At 40.0% G+C, this 17,464-nt stretch overlaps 1 protein-coding gene across 1 annotated transcript; it reads right to left on the bottom strand.

The window, feature by feature from the left end:
* Positions 1–624: 624 nt before the first annotated feature.
* On the bottom strand, positions 625–10,303 carry LOC126825303 (uncharacterized). The gene has a single exon (XM_050554889.2). It carries the CDS (start codon positions 10,139–10,141, stop codon positions 4,697–4,699), a length of 5,445 nt encoding a protein of 1,814 aa, XP_050410846.2. The 5' UTR covers positions 10,142–10,303; the 3' UTR covers positions 625–4,696.
* Positions 10,304–17,464: the final 7,161 nt, after the last annotated feature.

The following is a 17,464-nucleotide window of genomic DNA, read 5'->3' as shown; positions in this document are numbered from 1 at the left end:
ACTTCTACCGTAATCTTTTATAGTAAACAATAAATTGTTTAGGGGCCGGTATGTTACGGCAGAAGTGTTTATTTGCATCAATATTTGATCCGTGTCCATAAATTAGACGAAGTTACAGAAAGAGATACATTTGAGGTCAGATGAGCAAACCACAGTCAACAGCGTCTGTAAGGAAAACTCCAAGAAATTCTGGACTTCCATCAAGAGTAAAGGCCACGAAGCCACTGGAGTAGCACCACTCAATAACAAGAGTGGATTCATACAGAGTGACGCCCTGTCAAGAGCCAATATACTGAAATCACTGTTTGAATCAGCTTTTACTGCAGAGTTTTAACGTCCACTCGACACAAATTAGGTCAGTTCGAGATTAAAATATGGTTGGACAGGCGATCTATCACTTTTGTCACACACAAGGGTTAATCACAACCACGTCACTTGACCCAGTGACAAACTTACTTTATGATGCAACGCGCACGTGTTAACCATTGGTCACATATAGCGCACCCCAGCCCACCCCAACACATCCCACCACACGCCACCCCTTAATAAGAAGAATGAAACAGGATTTGGCGTCCTTGCAGTGGGTGGGTGTATCGAAACAATAGCATTGCACAGACAAACGTATGTAATTCAATATAATTTATTCTATAACGGACATAAACAAGTATCAAAACTTTACAAATAAAAAAAATATATTTCAAAAATGAAATTGATATGTAATATATTTAAGCCACAACTGCAATATAACGATACATGTATATATATCCTATTTCTTATACACAAGATATATTTTTAAATTCATTACAATTGTTATGCAAGTTATAGTGTATCTTTGTATAGATTTTATTATAAAATTTTATTTAAAGTAGAAATTGACCAATGTTTTTAACCTGTTTGGGTTTATACTTAATGTAGCCATATATATCACGTAATTATATTTAACACGCGTTCTTGCAATGTCCTTATCTTCTGTATTTAAACATCTGTTTCTTATGTACAATTTAACATTTCTGGTCAAATATTATTATATAATTATTTTAATCCTAAGCTTGTATATATGTTCTATATTCTACTGTAACTTTAATCTGGTAAGCGGGTCGCCTTAGCGATACCTATCTCGTTACTGTGAGCGTTGGCCAGGTTAGATCACGCGTTATCGTTAGTGTTGGAATAGGCTACAACCCCCAGAAAACAGCACTTCGTCATACGCATAAAGATAATATATAATTATAGTATGCAGCCAATACTAATTATCCATAAATTTCAATAACATTGCAAAGATTTAAGATACGTATTAAAGGACGGGATCCATGCATTCATAAGTATGCATTGAAATATTCTCCGGTTTATAATATAAAATGTTAATTATACACAAAATATTCCCCGGTTTATAATATAAAATATTAATTATACACAAAATATTCATCGGTTTATAATATATAATATTAATTATACACAAAATATTCACCGGTTTATAATATATAATATTAATTATACACAAAATATTCCCCGGTTTATAATATTAAATATGCACAAAATATTCACCGGTTTATAATATATAATATTAATTATACACAAAATATTCCCGGGTTTATAATATAAAATTATAATTATACACAAAATATTCCCCGGTTTATAATATATACTATTCAAAAAAAGTAGGGGATATTTGATTTTGGGGGCATAATACTAAAATATGCAAATGACTACGAAAAAAGTCACTATAGAACCTAACAGAAGAAACATTTCCAGTTACATGTGACGCCCAAACGCACCAATAGCTACCGCATGGAATGCAGGTGATGCTTTGTATCATCATGGGGGTCCAACCCAAGATTTGCACGACTCTGACTTTGAATGTTACAGTCATTGTGGCATTGAATTCCAGGGTGGAAACATCAGTTTAATTGTTTTAGTGACCGGAAAACAAATTTTGATATGCGTCGGCTTACCCAAAATGAAAGGTTACGTGCCCTTGGCATGCTACAGATCGGCAAAACACAGGCGGTTGTGGCGCGGACGATGAATGTTTCTCAGTCTGTCATAAGCAGGCTATGGTCCAGATACCGTGATACACAATCTGTGCAGGACAGACCACGCTCAGGTCGACCAAGGGCGACAACTCAAGCCCGGGATCGATTTATCCGTACCTTGGCCTTGAGAAATCGTGTCATCACAGCAAATCAGATCAGCGCTCGTCTTCAAACAGACACTGGTGTGAGAGTGAGTGGCCAGACGATTCGGAATCGACTGCATAGGGGTCACCTTCGCGCCCGACGTCCTCGCGTGATCCCTTGTTTGAGAGATCATCACATTCAGGCAAGACGTCGTTGGTGTAGGGATCGTCAACACTGGGATAATCGACACTGGAGCAATGTGATGTTTTCAGATGAGTCAAGGTTCACTGTTGATTTTTTGGACAGACGTAGGAGGGTGTGGCGTCGTCGAAACGAGCGCTTCCAAGACGTTAACGTCATCAGACATGATCGATTTGGGGGTGGTTCTGTTATGGTGTGGGGAGGCATCACTGTTGCTGGAAGAACGGCTTTACATGTTGTTGCAGGGCGTGTTACAGGCCAGTACTACCGGGACAACATCTTGGCAGTCCATGTTGTGCCGTTCGCACGACGTCATGGCCGCCATTTCATCTTCCAGGATGACAACGCAAGATGTCACAGGGCCAGGATCGTTACAGGTTACCTCCAACAACAGAACATCACCACATTACCTTGGCCAGCACTGAGTCCCGACCTCTCCCCCATCGAGCATGTCTGGGACATGCTTGGACAGAGGTTACGTCAACGTCAACAACGTCCTGCCAATGTCCAAGAACTTGCTGCTGCGTTGCAACAGGAATGGGACAATCTGGACCAAAATGACCTTAGACGTCTCATTAGGAGTATGCCACGTCGGATCAATGCTTGTTTGGCAAACAGAGGAGGATTTACCCGTTACTGACTTGGTTGTGATGCTGTGGTAACTTTGCTGTTTGACCCCGGGTATCATTTTACCCTTATAATGGTCAGTCTGTGCCTTACTTAGTCTAACGATCATTTGAAATAAATCGATGAATGTGAACTTCATTTCATTTTGTCATTTGTTTCTTCGTCAGTTTCATTAGGTGACTTTAATAACACTTAAAAATCAAATATCCCCTACTTTTTTTGAATAGTATATAATATTAATTATACACAAAATATTCCCCGGTTAATAATATATAATATTAATAATGCACTAAATATTCCACGGTTTATAATATATAATATTAATTATACACAAAATATTCCCCGGTTAATAATATATAATATTAATAATGCACTAAATATTCCACGGTTTATAATATATAATATTAATTATACACAAAATATTCCCCGGTTTATAATATATAATTTTAATTAAACACAAAATTCTTCTGTTTATAATATGTAATATTAATTATACACAAAATATTCCCCGGTTAATAATATATAATATTAATTATACACAAAATATTTACTATAATTTACATCACCATCACCATCATTAATAATTGAAATTAATATGCAACAAAATATATAAATAATAAAAACATCCATTCCAATCAAATATTGTAACAGTACCCATTCATTACAGACTATAAAATATTATGTTTATATATATTTACAATTCACCCAAATAAAATATGAAATGAATTTGGGTTTAACGTCCTTTGTTTGCACCGACTGGGCTAATGAAGACGGACTATGCCATACAGAGTTCTATGAAGGACGTTTGCGTGGACAGGGCGTCCGCGGGACTTCAGTTTTTCGTCCCACCCGAACGACTAGACGTTTTACTCCGTCCTATACCATTGACAAAGGGGCAATCCTGGGGACAATTCGCGATCAACGCCGGGGTAGAACCCCGGACCTCCTGGATATTGGCCCATCGCCTACTCACTGAGTCAGCTAGGTTCCCAAGTATGAATATACCTGTAAATAAGCATTTCTTTTAATTTGAAGATAAAACAATTAACAATCAACGAGTATAAAGCCAAATCTTGACTTAAATTTCAGATTATTATGTATATGCGAAGAATGTCGAAAATCAACTGAATTTAAATCTTTAATCTAATCAACCCAGGTGATCCAAAAATTATATTTTTACTACAGAGACTAGGTGCTATCTTATTGGAGAAACCCCATCTTAAACCAATGCCGGTATCTGACAAGTTGATAGGGGGAGGATGGAGGTGGGGATGTTTGTTCTGAAGACGAATGATCTTTCATTGAGTCAAATAGCGTAAATTAGATTATCGGATTGTAAGGGGTAAGGTCGAGTATCCAACCTGGTGAGTTATTTCAGCGTTCTCCGGGTTCATCAGACAGCTAAAGACCTCTTCGGGCGAGTGAATTATTGAATGTTAGTCCCGAAATTACCTACTTTGTGTCGTGGAGTTGATGTTAACCCTTTTCCCTCTCAAAATGTTCTTACTGTCTACAATCCAATCGGTTAGGAAGTAAAATAAATAAAACAAAAATTAATGCTTGTAGTATCAGAGCCATTTGTGCGATTGGTAACCTATGATGTGCAGAAAACAGATTCTAAAACTAAGCAATCAAATTCATTAATCTGCCACGGTCTTTGTTTATCGATGTCAGCTATACAAAGCCAACATAACCCATTTGGAGACGAATATTATGGCAACGTCTATTTTTATACACGTCTATGTTTACTCTTAGTACCCAATACCTCCGTGGTCTTTTTCTAAATGAGTGTAGCATTCCTGGTCGGTTCCAAAACTAGCTAAACAAAGCCAGCAAAAATGATTATCACACGATTTACAACTCATATGATGGCAGCCATAGGTTTTCTCGATTAGGGTTTTGCACTTGGGACACATCTTAACCGTGTCTATATTTTCTCTCAGAAACTTCGCTAAACTGTCTTCTGCTTTTGACATACTTTTGAACATTTCACACGTCAAACCATCGTGGTACTTCACATGACAGGTTGTACAGATTTTTAGTCGGCATTCGCTACACACAAATGACTCACCAGTTAATGTAACGGGGTATACCATTGGGCATTCGGCAGTTAAACATTGGCGGTAGGGTTCCTGATTCTTCATTACACACGGGTCGGCAGCAGCATTAACCAAGCATTCATCCTCTTCTTCTTCGGGCACATTGTTATACATTTCACACGTCAGACCATCGTGATACTCAACGTGACAAGTTGTACAGATTTTCAATCGGCATTCGCCACACATAAATAACGCACCATGTAATGTAACACGGTATATCATTGGGCAGTCAGCAGTTAGACAATGGTGGTAGGATTCCAGATTCTTCATAACAAACTTGTCAACAGCAGCATTAACCAAGCTTTCATCCTCTATATTAAATTTCTTAAAACAGTAGAGGAAATCTTGCCATACGAACGACTCCTGACACCCCTTTCCTCCACACATAATGGGTAGATCTTTATTCCGTATAGCTAGATTGGTCTGTTGACATAGACAGTCTAGACAATACGCATGCCCACAATATTCCAGTCTGTATAGCGTGGAGATCTCCTCGACAGCAGTATAACAAATACTACATTCTGGAAGTTCGTTATCGGCTTTCATTTCTGAATTGGTTTTGTTTATTTCGCTGGCGATGGAAGTTATCTTGCGGATTGCTGTATCAACGTTCTCTTTGGGTCCAATGAGTCTAAGGACTTTTGTGGGGTAGTTTAAAAGCACCGAGTACAACCCTTCCTCCTCCGTGAGCGTCTCCAGGTTCAGTCCATATGTTTTGATAAGAGTTTTCATCAATCCTTTTGGCTGGTCAGCAGAACCAAGAGAAATTTCCCTACCAGTACCTTCAATGATTTGTGTCAGAAACTTTTCGATTTCATTTAGTGCCGTGGATGTATCTTCCCTTGTTCCATATAAATTGACGTTAATTCGTCTGTCATCAACCACAATATATGTGTTCGTTTTCTTTCCTAAATCTCTAAGATATTTCCGACCTTCTTGGAGAAAAAGAAAACGGTATTTGTCGTCTCTCCAACATTCCAAGTTGTCTCCTTTCAGTAGTCCAGCCAGAATAAATCTAACGCGGGCAAGGTCTCTTGGTTTGGTAGAGAATAATTGGATCGATACCCGGTTTTTATTTATCCGCTTGAATTGGCAATTGAAATCCAAACCGTATCCATGACTTTTTAGAATCTGGATATTTTCTTCAACAGCTGGACACAGCTTCTCAAACACATTATGTGTAACGTTGATGAATGTTGATACGTCTGGTGTTATTCGGACAGTGTTTCCCATTATCACCAACCCCTTATCAATGACAATTTCACCATGCTGTATGTGGTTAAATCTAACGCAAGCAAGGTAATTAATATTGGCATCCTTTCTGGGAGTCAAATCCACCACGAATGAGTCAGGAGGGATGAGGTTACTTATCGCCCTCTCAATCAACTCTTTAATATAAACTAGTTCGTTATCAGTCGTTCTTACCTTTTCCCGGATTAAATAAATGGTACCTATTCGAGCCTTTTCATCTTTTGTATGTAACCCTAACACACTGCAGAGACTCGTGTGTATATCGTTCTCGGTCACTGTTTGGGGCAATCTTCTCAAACACAGACTTCTTCGAGTCTTTCTGTCCAAGTCTATAGTGACGATGCTGTCCAGTACTTGTAACTCGCCAAATTCTAGAGCTTTGTCAAGTTCAGATGGATCGATGTCCACAAATCCTAAGCCAGTTAAGGGTCTTCTGCACCACATTAATTTGACTTTAAATTGATAAGCATGGCTATCATTAAAAATTTTAATCTCTGGAGCGGCCACATCACTCTCCATATTCCGAGTTACGCGAACAGCCTCCAAGGCACTCTCAGGTGATTTAAAAGTCAGTTTTCCCCAACGACCGCCAGGACCAGCGTCTTCCCAGCTTTCTACAATCTCTCCAAAAACAGAGAACTTATGGATGATTTCTTTCGTGTTAGTATCACCGGTATGTTTTACTACATAAACAGATCGGTATTCATTTGGTAAAAGTATCATCTGTCCCTCTCCGCCAGTTCCAATAACTATTCGTACACCGCCAAATCGGGCTGATCCAAGCCGAAACTCGCAAAACCCTTTCTTAACCTGGTCTTTAACGCTTTTCACCATGCTTTTAAAATGATCAACTGACTGGAGGGCTTTACTGGGAGAAAATAAATGGATTTCACCCAGATCCCTGTTCACATCTAGAACGATTGGCGTTTGAAATTCATCTGATAGGACGTCTTCACAACGTTTGATATTTGTATATTTAGCTCCGATAAAATTCGCCATGGTTGTTTTCCCAAACAGTTCCGTATGAGTTTTGGACAATTTCATGCTTCTTACCTTTTCAAAATCGAAATGCTGTTTTTTCTCGTTCGCTATCTCAGTAATCCATTCTTCTCGTATGGGGGTTACTGTTGTGATAAAGTCACGCGATGTACGAAGAAAATTGCCAAATACCAACCATTCGCTAGAATCGTTCAGGGCTTTAAGAGCCGACGATGGATGAAGAGATACCATTTGGTCTAAATCTGGAACAAAATATCCCAATTTGTCATGGCCGATGTGACAACATATATTGTTGAAGAAGGCGTATAGAACAAATTTCTGCAGCTGCTCCACAGTTTCTTTTCCACTTTTTAAATTTTCATCAACTATGATGTTATATTCCTTTCTCAAAACTGCAATGATTTCTATGATTGTTTCCCTGGCACCTCGCAAAACCTTGGCGTTGATTTTATTTTCGAAGCACCATGGTCCCCGATGTCGTTCTGGTAGCTTCACCCATTCCTTGTAGATCTCCATAAATGTGACGCCATCACCTTTATCATGGCAGAATCTAAGTTTTAGTTGATCGGCTTTCGTCTTTTCGTCATCTGACCCTGAGCGATAAAATATGGAATTGTCACACGAACCAAACAGAACTGCAAAAACTATAGCATCAAATAAAATTCCTTTATCATAGCCTAGTTTGATTATAATTGCTAGCCGTGGTTCCATGGGAATTTTCGCCAACCACTTTCCTAGCTCTGTTATTTTACCACCAACCACACACCGGAGCTCTTCTAGCGTCTTTCGCGCAGCATCCATAACTTTAGGACTTGGGGCTTCTACAAATTCACACACCAAAGGATCAATACCCATTTCGTAAAGCATTAAAAGAGTTTGTCCTAGATGCACCCTTTGTATCTCAGGGACGCTGGTGGGATTCATTTCTTCGTAGCTCTGTCTTGTATATAGCCTGTAGCATGTCCCGGGAGCTGTCCTTCCAGCTCGACCTTTCCTTTGATTAGCAGAGCTCCTACTGATAACTTTAAGTCTAAGTGTATTGATGTGCTTAATAGAATCGAACTCTCTCTCTTTAGCCATTCCAGTGTCAATCACAAACCTGATTCCTGGAATAGTGATAGATGTTTCTGCTGCGTTTGTAGCAAACACAATTTTACGCTGTCCCACTGGGAGATCCTGCAATACTTCCTGTTGTTCAGCGGGTTGCAGCTGACCGTGAAATGGAAAACATTTGTAGTTGGTTCGCTCTGTTAATCTACTCTCTAAATCTTCTTTGCATGTTTCAGTGTCCATTGGTGAAGTAAGGAAAACTAAAATGTCCCCTGGTCCTTCTGTCTTATGGATATGCTCAGCTAAGTCCACAGCTGCTACCCCAATATTTTCGAAATCGATATTTTGTTGATTTGCATTCCGCCAAATAACATTCACTTGAAACGCTCTGCCAGATATTTGTATGTCTGGGCAGTTGGAAAAGTATCTAGAAAATATGTCGACTTCAATGGTAGCGGATGTAATGATAATTTTAAGATCTGGGCGAACTGGAAGACACATTTTAATGATGCTTAGTAGAATATCAGTATATATGCTCCTTTCGTGAGCTTCATCAATAATGATGCAGGAGTATTTGGTTAGTTTGCGATCCTTAAGGCACTCCTGGAGTAATCTGTGATGAGTCTGATATACAATCTTCGTCTGTGCAGATATTTTTCTTCTTAATCCCGATTTGTAGCCGACAATTTGGCCAACGTTTGTAACCAGTTCTGTTGCTACCCTTTCAGCAAGACTAACACACGCAACCTTTCTAGGCTGGGTACATGTTATCATTCCTGTTTTACCGAAGTCAGCTTGGTAGAGGTATTGGACTAACTGCGTACTTTTACCAGAACCGGTTTCACCTTGGATAATGACTACTTGGTTTTCCTGGATCAACTTTAGGACACCGGATCTTCTTCCATAAATAGGCAGACCGGATTCTAATCTACAACATTCTATATCAAATTTAATCGTTTCTAATTCCAAAATGTATTCAAAATTCTCAGAGGTGATTGAATTTGACAAGCGATCTGTAATACCTTGAACGCATCGGATATATTCTGTTCTTTGATTAGCCCTATCTGTTTTACTCCTTAGCTCATGCAGCATCTGTGATGACCGATTTTGGATATAGTTCAGTTTATTGGCCAGTTGCTCCTTTCTGAAATCGACCGTATCATTCGGTGATGTTAAAGAACATCCTAATTGGGTCTCTGAGTTTAAATTATTCATCTTGAGTAAGCTAAGAGCTTCACAGGCTAGACCTTTATTTTTGAATGGGCGAGTTGTGCTTTTGGTTGATTGCTGTGCTGTTTCGCCACTTTTATTTCCGAATGGGTTGTGTTGGGAGGTTTTAGCATGTACTGGTGGTTGCTGTGGGAGATTGACGTCAGTTCTTTGAATTTGTTTTGTCTTCTTATCATTTTGGTAAACCGTCCCGTCCCTATTGTGCAGCACAGACTGAACAAAATTGAGATATTTCCTTGGTAACGTCTCATTGAAGTACCATTTTATCTCTTCTCTCTCTTTAGTTCTTATGGATCGCAAAACGTCCATGGCTTTCATTATTGAACTAAACGTAATTGTGAGCAGAACATCGGCGCCGCATAAAACCGTCGACAATATATTTATCTGGTTGTCCACCTCATTTTGAGTTAACAAAATATGTTTACAATCGAATGACCCTTTGGACGTATTTACGAAAGCAATATAAATCAAGACTGGTTCGATTTTTTGGTCTTCCGCCCTTTGTATTCCTGGGATTCCTTCTGAATCTTTCGACTGACCTGGGCACTGGAGCTGTTTTTCGGGCATGGATGCATCACACTTTCCATTGGTCTTTCGGAATGGATGTTCCGAGCTAGCAGCACGGAGTTGTTTCACCGTATCAGTTGGATGAACTTCGTTCTCAGTCGCTTGTGGTGCAGAATCAAGAAAAGGCAGATATTCACCTGGCAGGTTTGATTCGTCGTACGATTCTATCTCTATTCTCTCTTTCAGCGTATAAACTTTATCGCGAATGTGCCCAAGCGTTTTTACTGATTTAAAAGTAACCGTTAAGAGCACGTCTGCGTGGCATTTGACAGACGATAATATATTTATATCACAGTCCTTAACTTTACTTCCATGCAATAAAAAATTTGCACAATCAAAGGCCTCATTGGTAATATTTTTGAAAACTAAATAACGCAGCAAATCTTCATGTTTCTTGTCTTCCATTATGTTTGTATCCTTTTAGACTTCGCTCGACGGACCACCGGGGCACTTATGTTCTTGTACGGACAAAGAGTTAACAATTTGTTCTTTTGCGCCTGGTTGTATAGAAGTTGGACCAGATTATATTAAAGTTCCTCTGAAAATAACATACTGATAAAAAACCATTTCCTTCTCTGTCTACATCGGGACGAATCGTCGGTCATTGGTGTAGGAAGTGTTGCTGAATGCCCATCCTGGGATTTTGGCATATAGTAGTAATATTGGAGTGGGTGCAGTCTTTCTTTCAACATAAACTGGACACCTGTAAACTTATTTTCGTCGGATTACTCAAGATATCATCTATGGATTACAAGTGTTACTGAAAAATATAGAAGTAAAATATACATTAATATTGTGCATTATGTAAAATTCAGATAAAGAGCTGATCGTTCTTTAATAGCTCAAATATAGATCATGATGAAAAATGAATATTTTGAAAAATCACTCAAATTACTTTATGCTGCGCGAAGTTATCTGTGCTTTAAGTTTCGACAAGATGTAGCATAGATTGTTTATTATCGTGGCAACGGTCCTTGACAATCGAGACTAAATCTCGATTCAATTTTTTCAAAATTAAATCATTATATGGCGATCGTTTGTCAATCCCGATGGTTTACTCGAGAGTTGATTATAGGCTTAAAATGTAAATAAACGTCTAAAAAATAATTTATATAACATTTCAAGCTAAATTATGGGGAGATATTTTATAACATACATGACTTTTTTAAAAATTTCGATCTCTAATTATAGCTACTTAAAATACTGAAACATATTCGCGAACGCTGATTAAAATAATCACTATTTAGCCAGTGTGTCATCCTCGGTATCCCCATGTGGTCTCATTCCGTGCTACTCCACTATGCTCTCAGTTTATCCATGGGGTATTCACATATTCAAATTATCTGCCCTTGATCGTAGCTACTTCCCTTCGCCAACTTTTTTTGTATTTAACGATTTTTTTGATTGGTCGATAAATATAGCACAGTCATCATGGGGTTAGTAGAGTGGAACGGAATGGGACCACTGGGAATACTGAGGATGCCAGTGTGTATGCCTAATCGGTGGTTAGCAAACTAGTAACTATGCTTCCATGGGTGAAGGTCACAGATCTTTTTAAGTATGCCGAATGGAACTGACATGACCCATATTGTGAAAATTGTCGATATTATTCTACAGGGCTGGCTCAAAGATTTTAAGCCTATACATGTAAAAAGTCCATGGTTTCCATTTATTTTTCTACATAGTCCCCCTCGGGGTGTACACACTTTTGCCAACGATGTTACAAGGCCTCGATGTCTTCAGCCACCCTAAAAAAATGTCGTTCACAGCTGGTTATAAATCTGGCCAAAACATTATCAGGATCTGCTTCAAAACGGCGAAGGTTGTCACGGGACGTCAGGAATCTGACACGTTTCTGACCTGCAGTCAAGAGCTTTGGCACCCATCTTGCACTCCCCGGTTGTACGTGACAAGGAGTAGGCTCGCCTGTCCAACCTCGTGGGTTTTCTCCGGGTCCTCCGGTTTCCTCCCATAGCTAAATTCTAAAGACCCCTACGCGCAAGCGAATTATTGAAATAAAATTGAACCATGTGTTAGTCCCGAAATGACCTAGTTTGTGTCGAGTGGACATCAAACCCCATCTCTCTCTCTCTCTCTCTCTCTCTCTCTCTCTCACTCTCTATCTCTCTCTCTCTCTTGGCAAGTAGTAACAAGTGAAATGTCAAGCCCAATTTCATTCTAACCCTCAGACATACTACATGTATCACCCATAACTAACAAATTCAAGCCCAATTTAGCTTAAGCGGCTTGAAGATACGTCATACTAAAACTCGAATTATATTAAAAGCAAGATATACCAATTGAACATATATTAAACTACTTTAGAAGTTAGATCGGTGTCAGTCGTATAGAGCGTCTGTGATATTAACCAGCGGTTACAATGCAAGATCAGCCCACATTTAGTAAGGGATGGATAGAGAACAAGCTAAAAAAACCGCGATTTTTTGTATAATCATGCAAGGACCATAATCCATGAATTTATGGGCTGAAATGCGCGAATACTGAAATGAACTGAGATCTTTGGGATATCAACATATATATTTTAAGTTTCATCAAAAATTGTGACCTCTAAAGACTCCACAGCCTTCGTATTACATACTTTAACACTATTTGCGTACAAGGAGCGGCCATTTGGTCGGGCAGTTTCGTTTCGATTATCCTGATATTTGAACTCAACCTTCATTATGGTGTAACGGTGATATATTTAAACGATTTTTAAAATCGGATAAAAAAATATTGTGTTCTGTAGAGTGTCCACAAGCTAAAATTGTGATTTTTTTTCGTACGATTATGGGCCATAATCCAGGAAGTTACGGTCATATGCACGAATATGGAAAAGAACGACGATCTTTGGGTTATAAACATATATTTCAAGTTTCGTCAAAATCGAATAAAATTTGTGACCTGTAGAGTTTACACAAACAAATTGTGGACGGACAGTCGGACGGATCGACAGGGCGACGACAATATATGTCCACATGACTATGTCATTTCGGGACTAAAATAATGGTTCGTCTATATGTCAATAATTCGCCCACGTGTAGCGGTCTCTAGTAGTGGGTGGAAACCGCAGAACCCGGAGAAAAACCGTAAGGTTTGACAGGCGACCCTATTCCTTGTCACGTACAAGCGCGGAGTCGAAATCACGCCACTTGTCTCACAGACAGAACCTGTGATCTAACGTACACGCGTTAACCCCCCCCCCCCCCCCCCCCCACACACACACACACACACCGGCCCCGCCCCACCCCCGCCCCAGACGTCTCCCCTACACCCGCCCCCTCCCCTACACCCGCCCCATCGTTATGTGTCATATATAAATAAACCATAACAATTTGGCTATCTTTTCCGCACTACATTCTTCATGTAGCTGTTGTTTTTTAAAACTCTATTCAACTTAGCAGTGATAACATTAAAATAGTACAGTTCACTGAACATGAGGCATGTGCAATTAAAATCTGTGTCTATTTATAACGTTGACGTAAAATTCATGAATTCAGGTGATACGTTTTGTATGGTGGCCTATATTTTAAATGCAAAGTCACTGAAATGAAAAGAAATGGGGTTTAACGGCCTGGTGTTTTGCTCCAACTGGGCTAACGGAGGCGGGACATACGCCATACAGTGTGCTACGAATGAAATTGTGCCCGGACAGCGGTACAACGGCCAACTCTTATATATCTAATTCCAATTGTCAATGGATTTTTACGTGCACGCCAATGTGAACACGAGATCTCGGTTTTTCGTCCCATCCGAACGACTATACGTTGTCCCTTGCCAGGCCGTCTGAACAGCACTTGTACGCAAATAGTGTAAAAGTATGTAATACGAAGGCTGTGGAGTCTTTAGAGGTCACAATTTTTGATGAAACTTAAAATATATATGTTGATATCCCAAAGATCTCAGTTCATTTCAGTATTCGCGCATTTCAGCCCATAAATTCATGGATTATGGTCCTTGCATGATTATACAAAAAATCGCGGTTTTTTTAGCTTGTTCTCTATCCATCCCTTACTAAATGTGGGCTGATCTTGCATTGTAACCGCTGGTTAATATCACAGACGCTCTAATCATACGACTGACACCGATCTAACTTCTAAAGTAGTTTAATATATGTTCAATTGGTATATCTTGCTTTTAATATAATTTGAGTTTTAGTATGACGTATCTTCAAGGCGACTTTAGCTACATTGGGCTTGAATTTGTTAGTTATGAGTGATACATGCATAGGCGTACGAGCCAGGGGGGCTGGGGGGGGGGGCACCAAATGCTGGGAAAATTTGGGCACACAATTATACTTTGTAAAAATTGTATAAAAAAATATTGTGTTCTTGAATGTGTCCAATTTAACAGCGAATTTATTATTATTATGTAACATACTAAGAACCTAACTACATTTTTTGGGCACCAACCACCACCGCCCCCCCCCCCCCAGTCAAAAATTTCCCCGTACGCCTATGGATACATGTAGTATGTCTGCTGGTTAGAATGAAATGTGGCTTAACGTTTTACTTGTTACTACTTACCAAGAGAGAGAGAGAGGGGGGGTGGGGGGTAACGTCCACTCGACACAAACTAGGTCATTTCTGGACTAACATATGGTTCAATTTTATTTCCATAATTCGCTTGCGCGTAAGGGTCTTTAGCAGTGGGAGGAAACCTGAGGACCCGGAGAAAACCCACGAGGTTGGACAAGCCACCCTTCTCCTTGCCACGTACAACCGGGGAATCGAAACCACGCCAGTTGACTCAATGACAGACTTTATGATACAGCGCGCACGTGCTAACCATTCAGCCATCCAACTCCCCATGTGTGTGCGTGTGAACTATCTGACTTGTTGTACCTTTAAACAACAAATACTGCAATTTCAATATATTAAACCTACCGTATCCAGTTACAATATCCAGGTATATAATAAACCTCTCTAAATCGACTTTATTCGATTGAGCATCGGGAGAATGGAACATTTCAAACCATTTCTTATTTGAGTTCAAACACCTATGTATTATCGCCAATTTATAAAAATCCTAATGGGCTAAGTCTACGTATCCAAATCTACATAGCACCGTGTGGGATGTAATCCGTACTTTATCAACAGGACCATCCTCTCGTGACCACAACCTGATGAAGCGCACGACGTGTTGAATCTAATTTGTTGAAGAACACAGAACACGTGCCTATGACATACACGCATTTAAAGAGAATAGAAAGTAAAACTAGGTTGATACAGAATATAGACTTCCTTGTTTGCCTATTTCTACGAAAGCTTGTGGGAGGTATATCGGGAAACTTCGTATATACGCAGATTAATACATTTCCATAAAAGTATTTTTTATAAGGCGGTTATTGCCAATAAAGAAAGAGAGAGAAATGGGTTTAACGTCCACTCGACACAAACTAGGTCATTTCGGGACTAACATATGGTTCAATTTTATTTCAATAATTCGCTTGCGTGTATTGGTCTTTAGGAGTGGGATGATACCGGGGGACCCGGAGAAAACCCACGAGGTTAGACAGACGAGCCTACTCCTTGTGGACACTCTACAGAACACAATATTTTTTTATCCGATTTTAAAAATCGTTTAAATATATCACCGTTACACCATAATGAAGGTTGAGTTCAAATATCAGGATAATCGAAACGAAACTGCCCGACCAAATGGCCGCTCCTTGTACGCAAATAGTGTAAAAGTATGTAATACGAAGGCTGTGAAGTCTTTAGAGGTCACAATTTTTGATGAAACTTAAAATATACTATTCAAAAAAAGTAGGGGATATTTGATTTTGGGGGCATAATACTAAAATATGCAAATGACTACGAAAAAAGTCACTATAGAACCTAACAGAAGAAACATTTCCAGTTACATGTGACGCCCAAACGCACCAATAGCTACCGCATGGAATGCAGGTGATGCTTGGGATCATCATGGGGGTCCAACCCAAGATTTGCACGACTCTGACTTTGAATGTTACAGTCATTGTGGCATTGAATTCCAGGGTGGAAACATCAGTTTAATTGTTTTAGTGACCAGAAAACAAATTTTGATATGCGTCGGCTTACCCAAAATGAAAGGTTACGTGCCCTTGGCATGCTACAGATCGGCACAACACAGGCGGTTGTGGCGCGGACGATGAATGTTTCTCAGTCTGTCATAAGCAGGCTATGGTCCAGATACCGTGATACACAATCTGTACAGGACAGACCACGCTCAGGTCGACCAAGGGCGACAACTCAAGCCCAGGATCGATTTATCCGTACCTTGGCCTTGAGAAATCGTGTCATCACAGCAAATCAGATCAGCGCTCGTCTTCAAACAGACACTGGTGTGAGAGTGAGTGGCTAGACGGAATCGACTGCATAGGGGTCACCTTCGCGCCCGACGTCCTCGCGTGATCCCTTGTTTGAGAGATCATCACATTCAGGCAAGACGTCGTTGGTGTAGGGATCGTCAACACTGGGATAATCGACGCTGGAGCAATGTGATGTTTTCAGATGAGTCAAGGTTCACTGTTGATTTTTTGGACAGACGTAGGAGGGTGTGGCGTCGTCGAAACGAGCGCTTCCAAGACGTTAACGTCATCAGACATGATCGATTTGGGGGTGGTTCTGTTATGGTGTGGGGAGGCATCACTGTTGCTGGAAGAACGGCTTTACATGTTGTTGCAGGGCGTGTTACAGGCCAGTACTACCGGGACAACATCTTGGCAGTCCATGTTGTGCCGTTCGCACGACGTCATGGCCGCCGTTTCATCTTCCAGGATGACAACGCAAGATGTCACAGGGCCAGGATCGTTACAGGTTACTTCCAACAACAGAACATCACCACATTACCTTGGCCAGCACTGAGTCCCGACCTCTCCCCCATCGAGCATGTCCGGGACATGCTTGGACAGAGGTTACGTCAACGTCAACAACGTCCTGCCAATGTCCAAGAACTTGCTGCTGCGTTGCAACAGGAATGGGACAATCTGGACCAAAATGACCTTAGACGTCTCATTAGGAGTATGCCACGTCGGATCAATGCTTGTTTGGCAAACAGAGGAGGATTTACCCGTTACTGACTTGGTTGTGATGCTGTGGTAACTTTGCTGTTTGACCCCGGGTATCATTTTACCCTTATAATGGTCAGTCTGTGCCTTACTTAGTCTAACGATCATTTGGAATAAATCGATGAATGTGAACTTCATTTCATTTTGTCATTTGTTTCTTCGTCAGTTTCATTAGGTGACTTTAATAACACTTAAAAATCAAATATCCCCTACTTTTTTTGAATAGTATATATATGTTGATATCCCAAAGATCTCACTCATTTCAGTATTCG

The sequence above is a fragment of the Patella vulgata genome, chromosome 6, assembly GCF_932274485.2.
Source record: "Patella vulgata chromosome 6, xgPatVulg1.2, whole genome shotgun sequence".
Classification (NCBI taxonomy): Eukaryota; Metazoa; Mollusca; class Gastropoda; family Patellidae; genus Patella; species Patella vulgata.
Note: the sequence above shows the minus strand (reverse complement) of the source record. Positions and strands in the feature narration are given on the sequence as shown.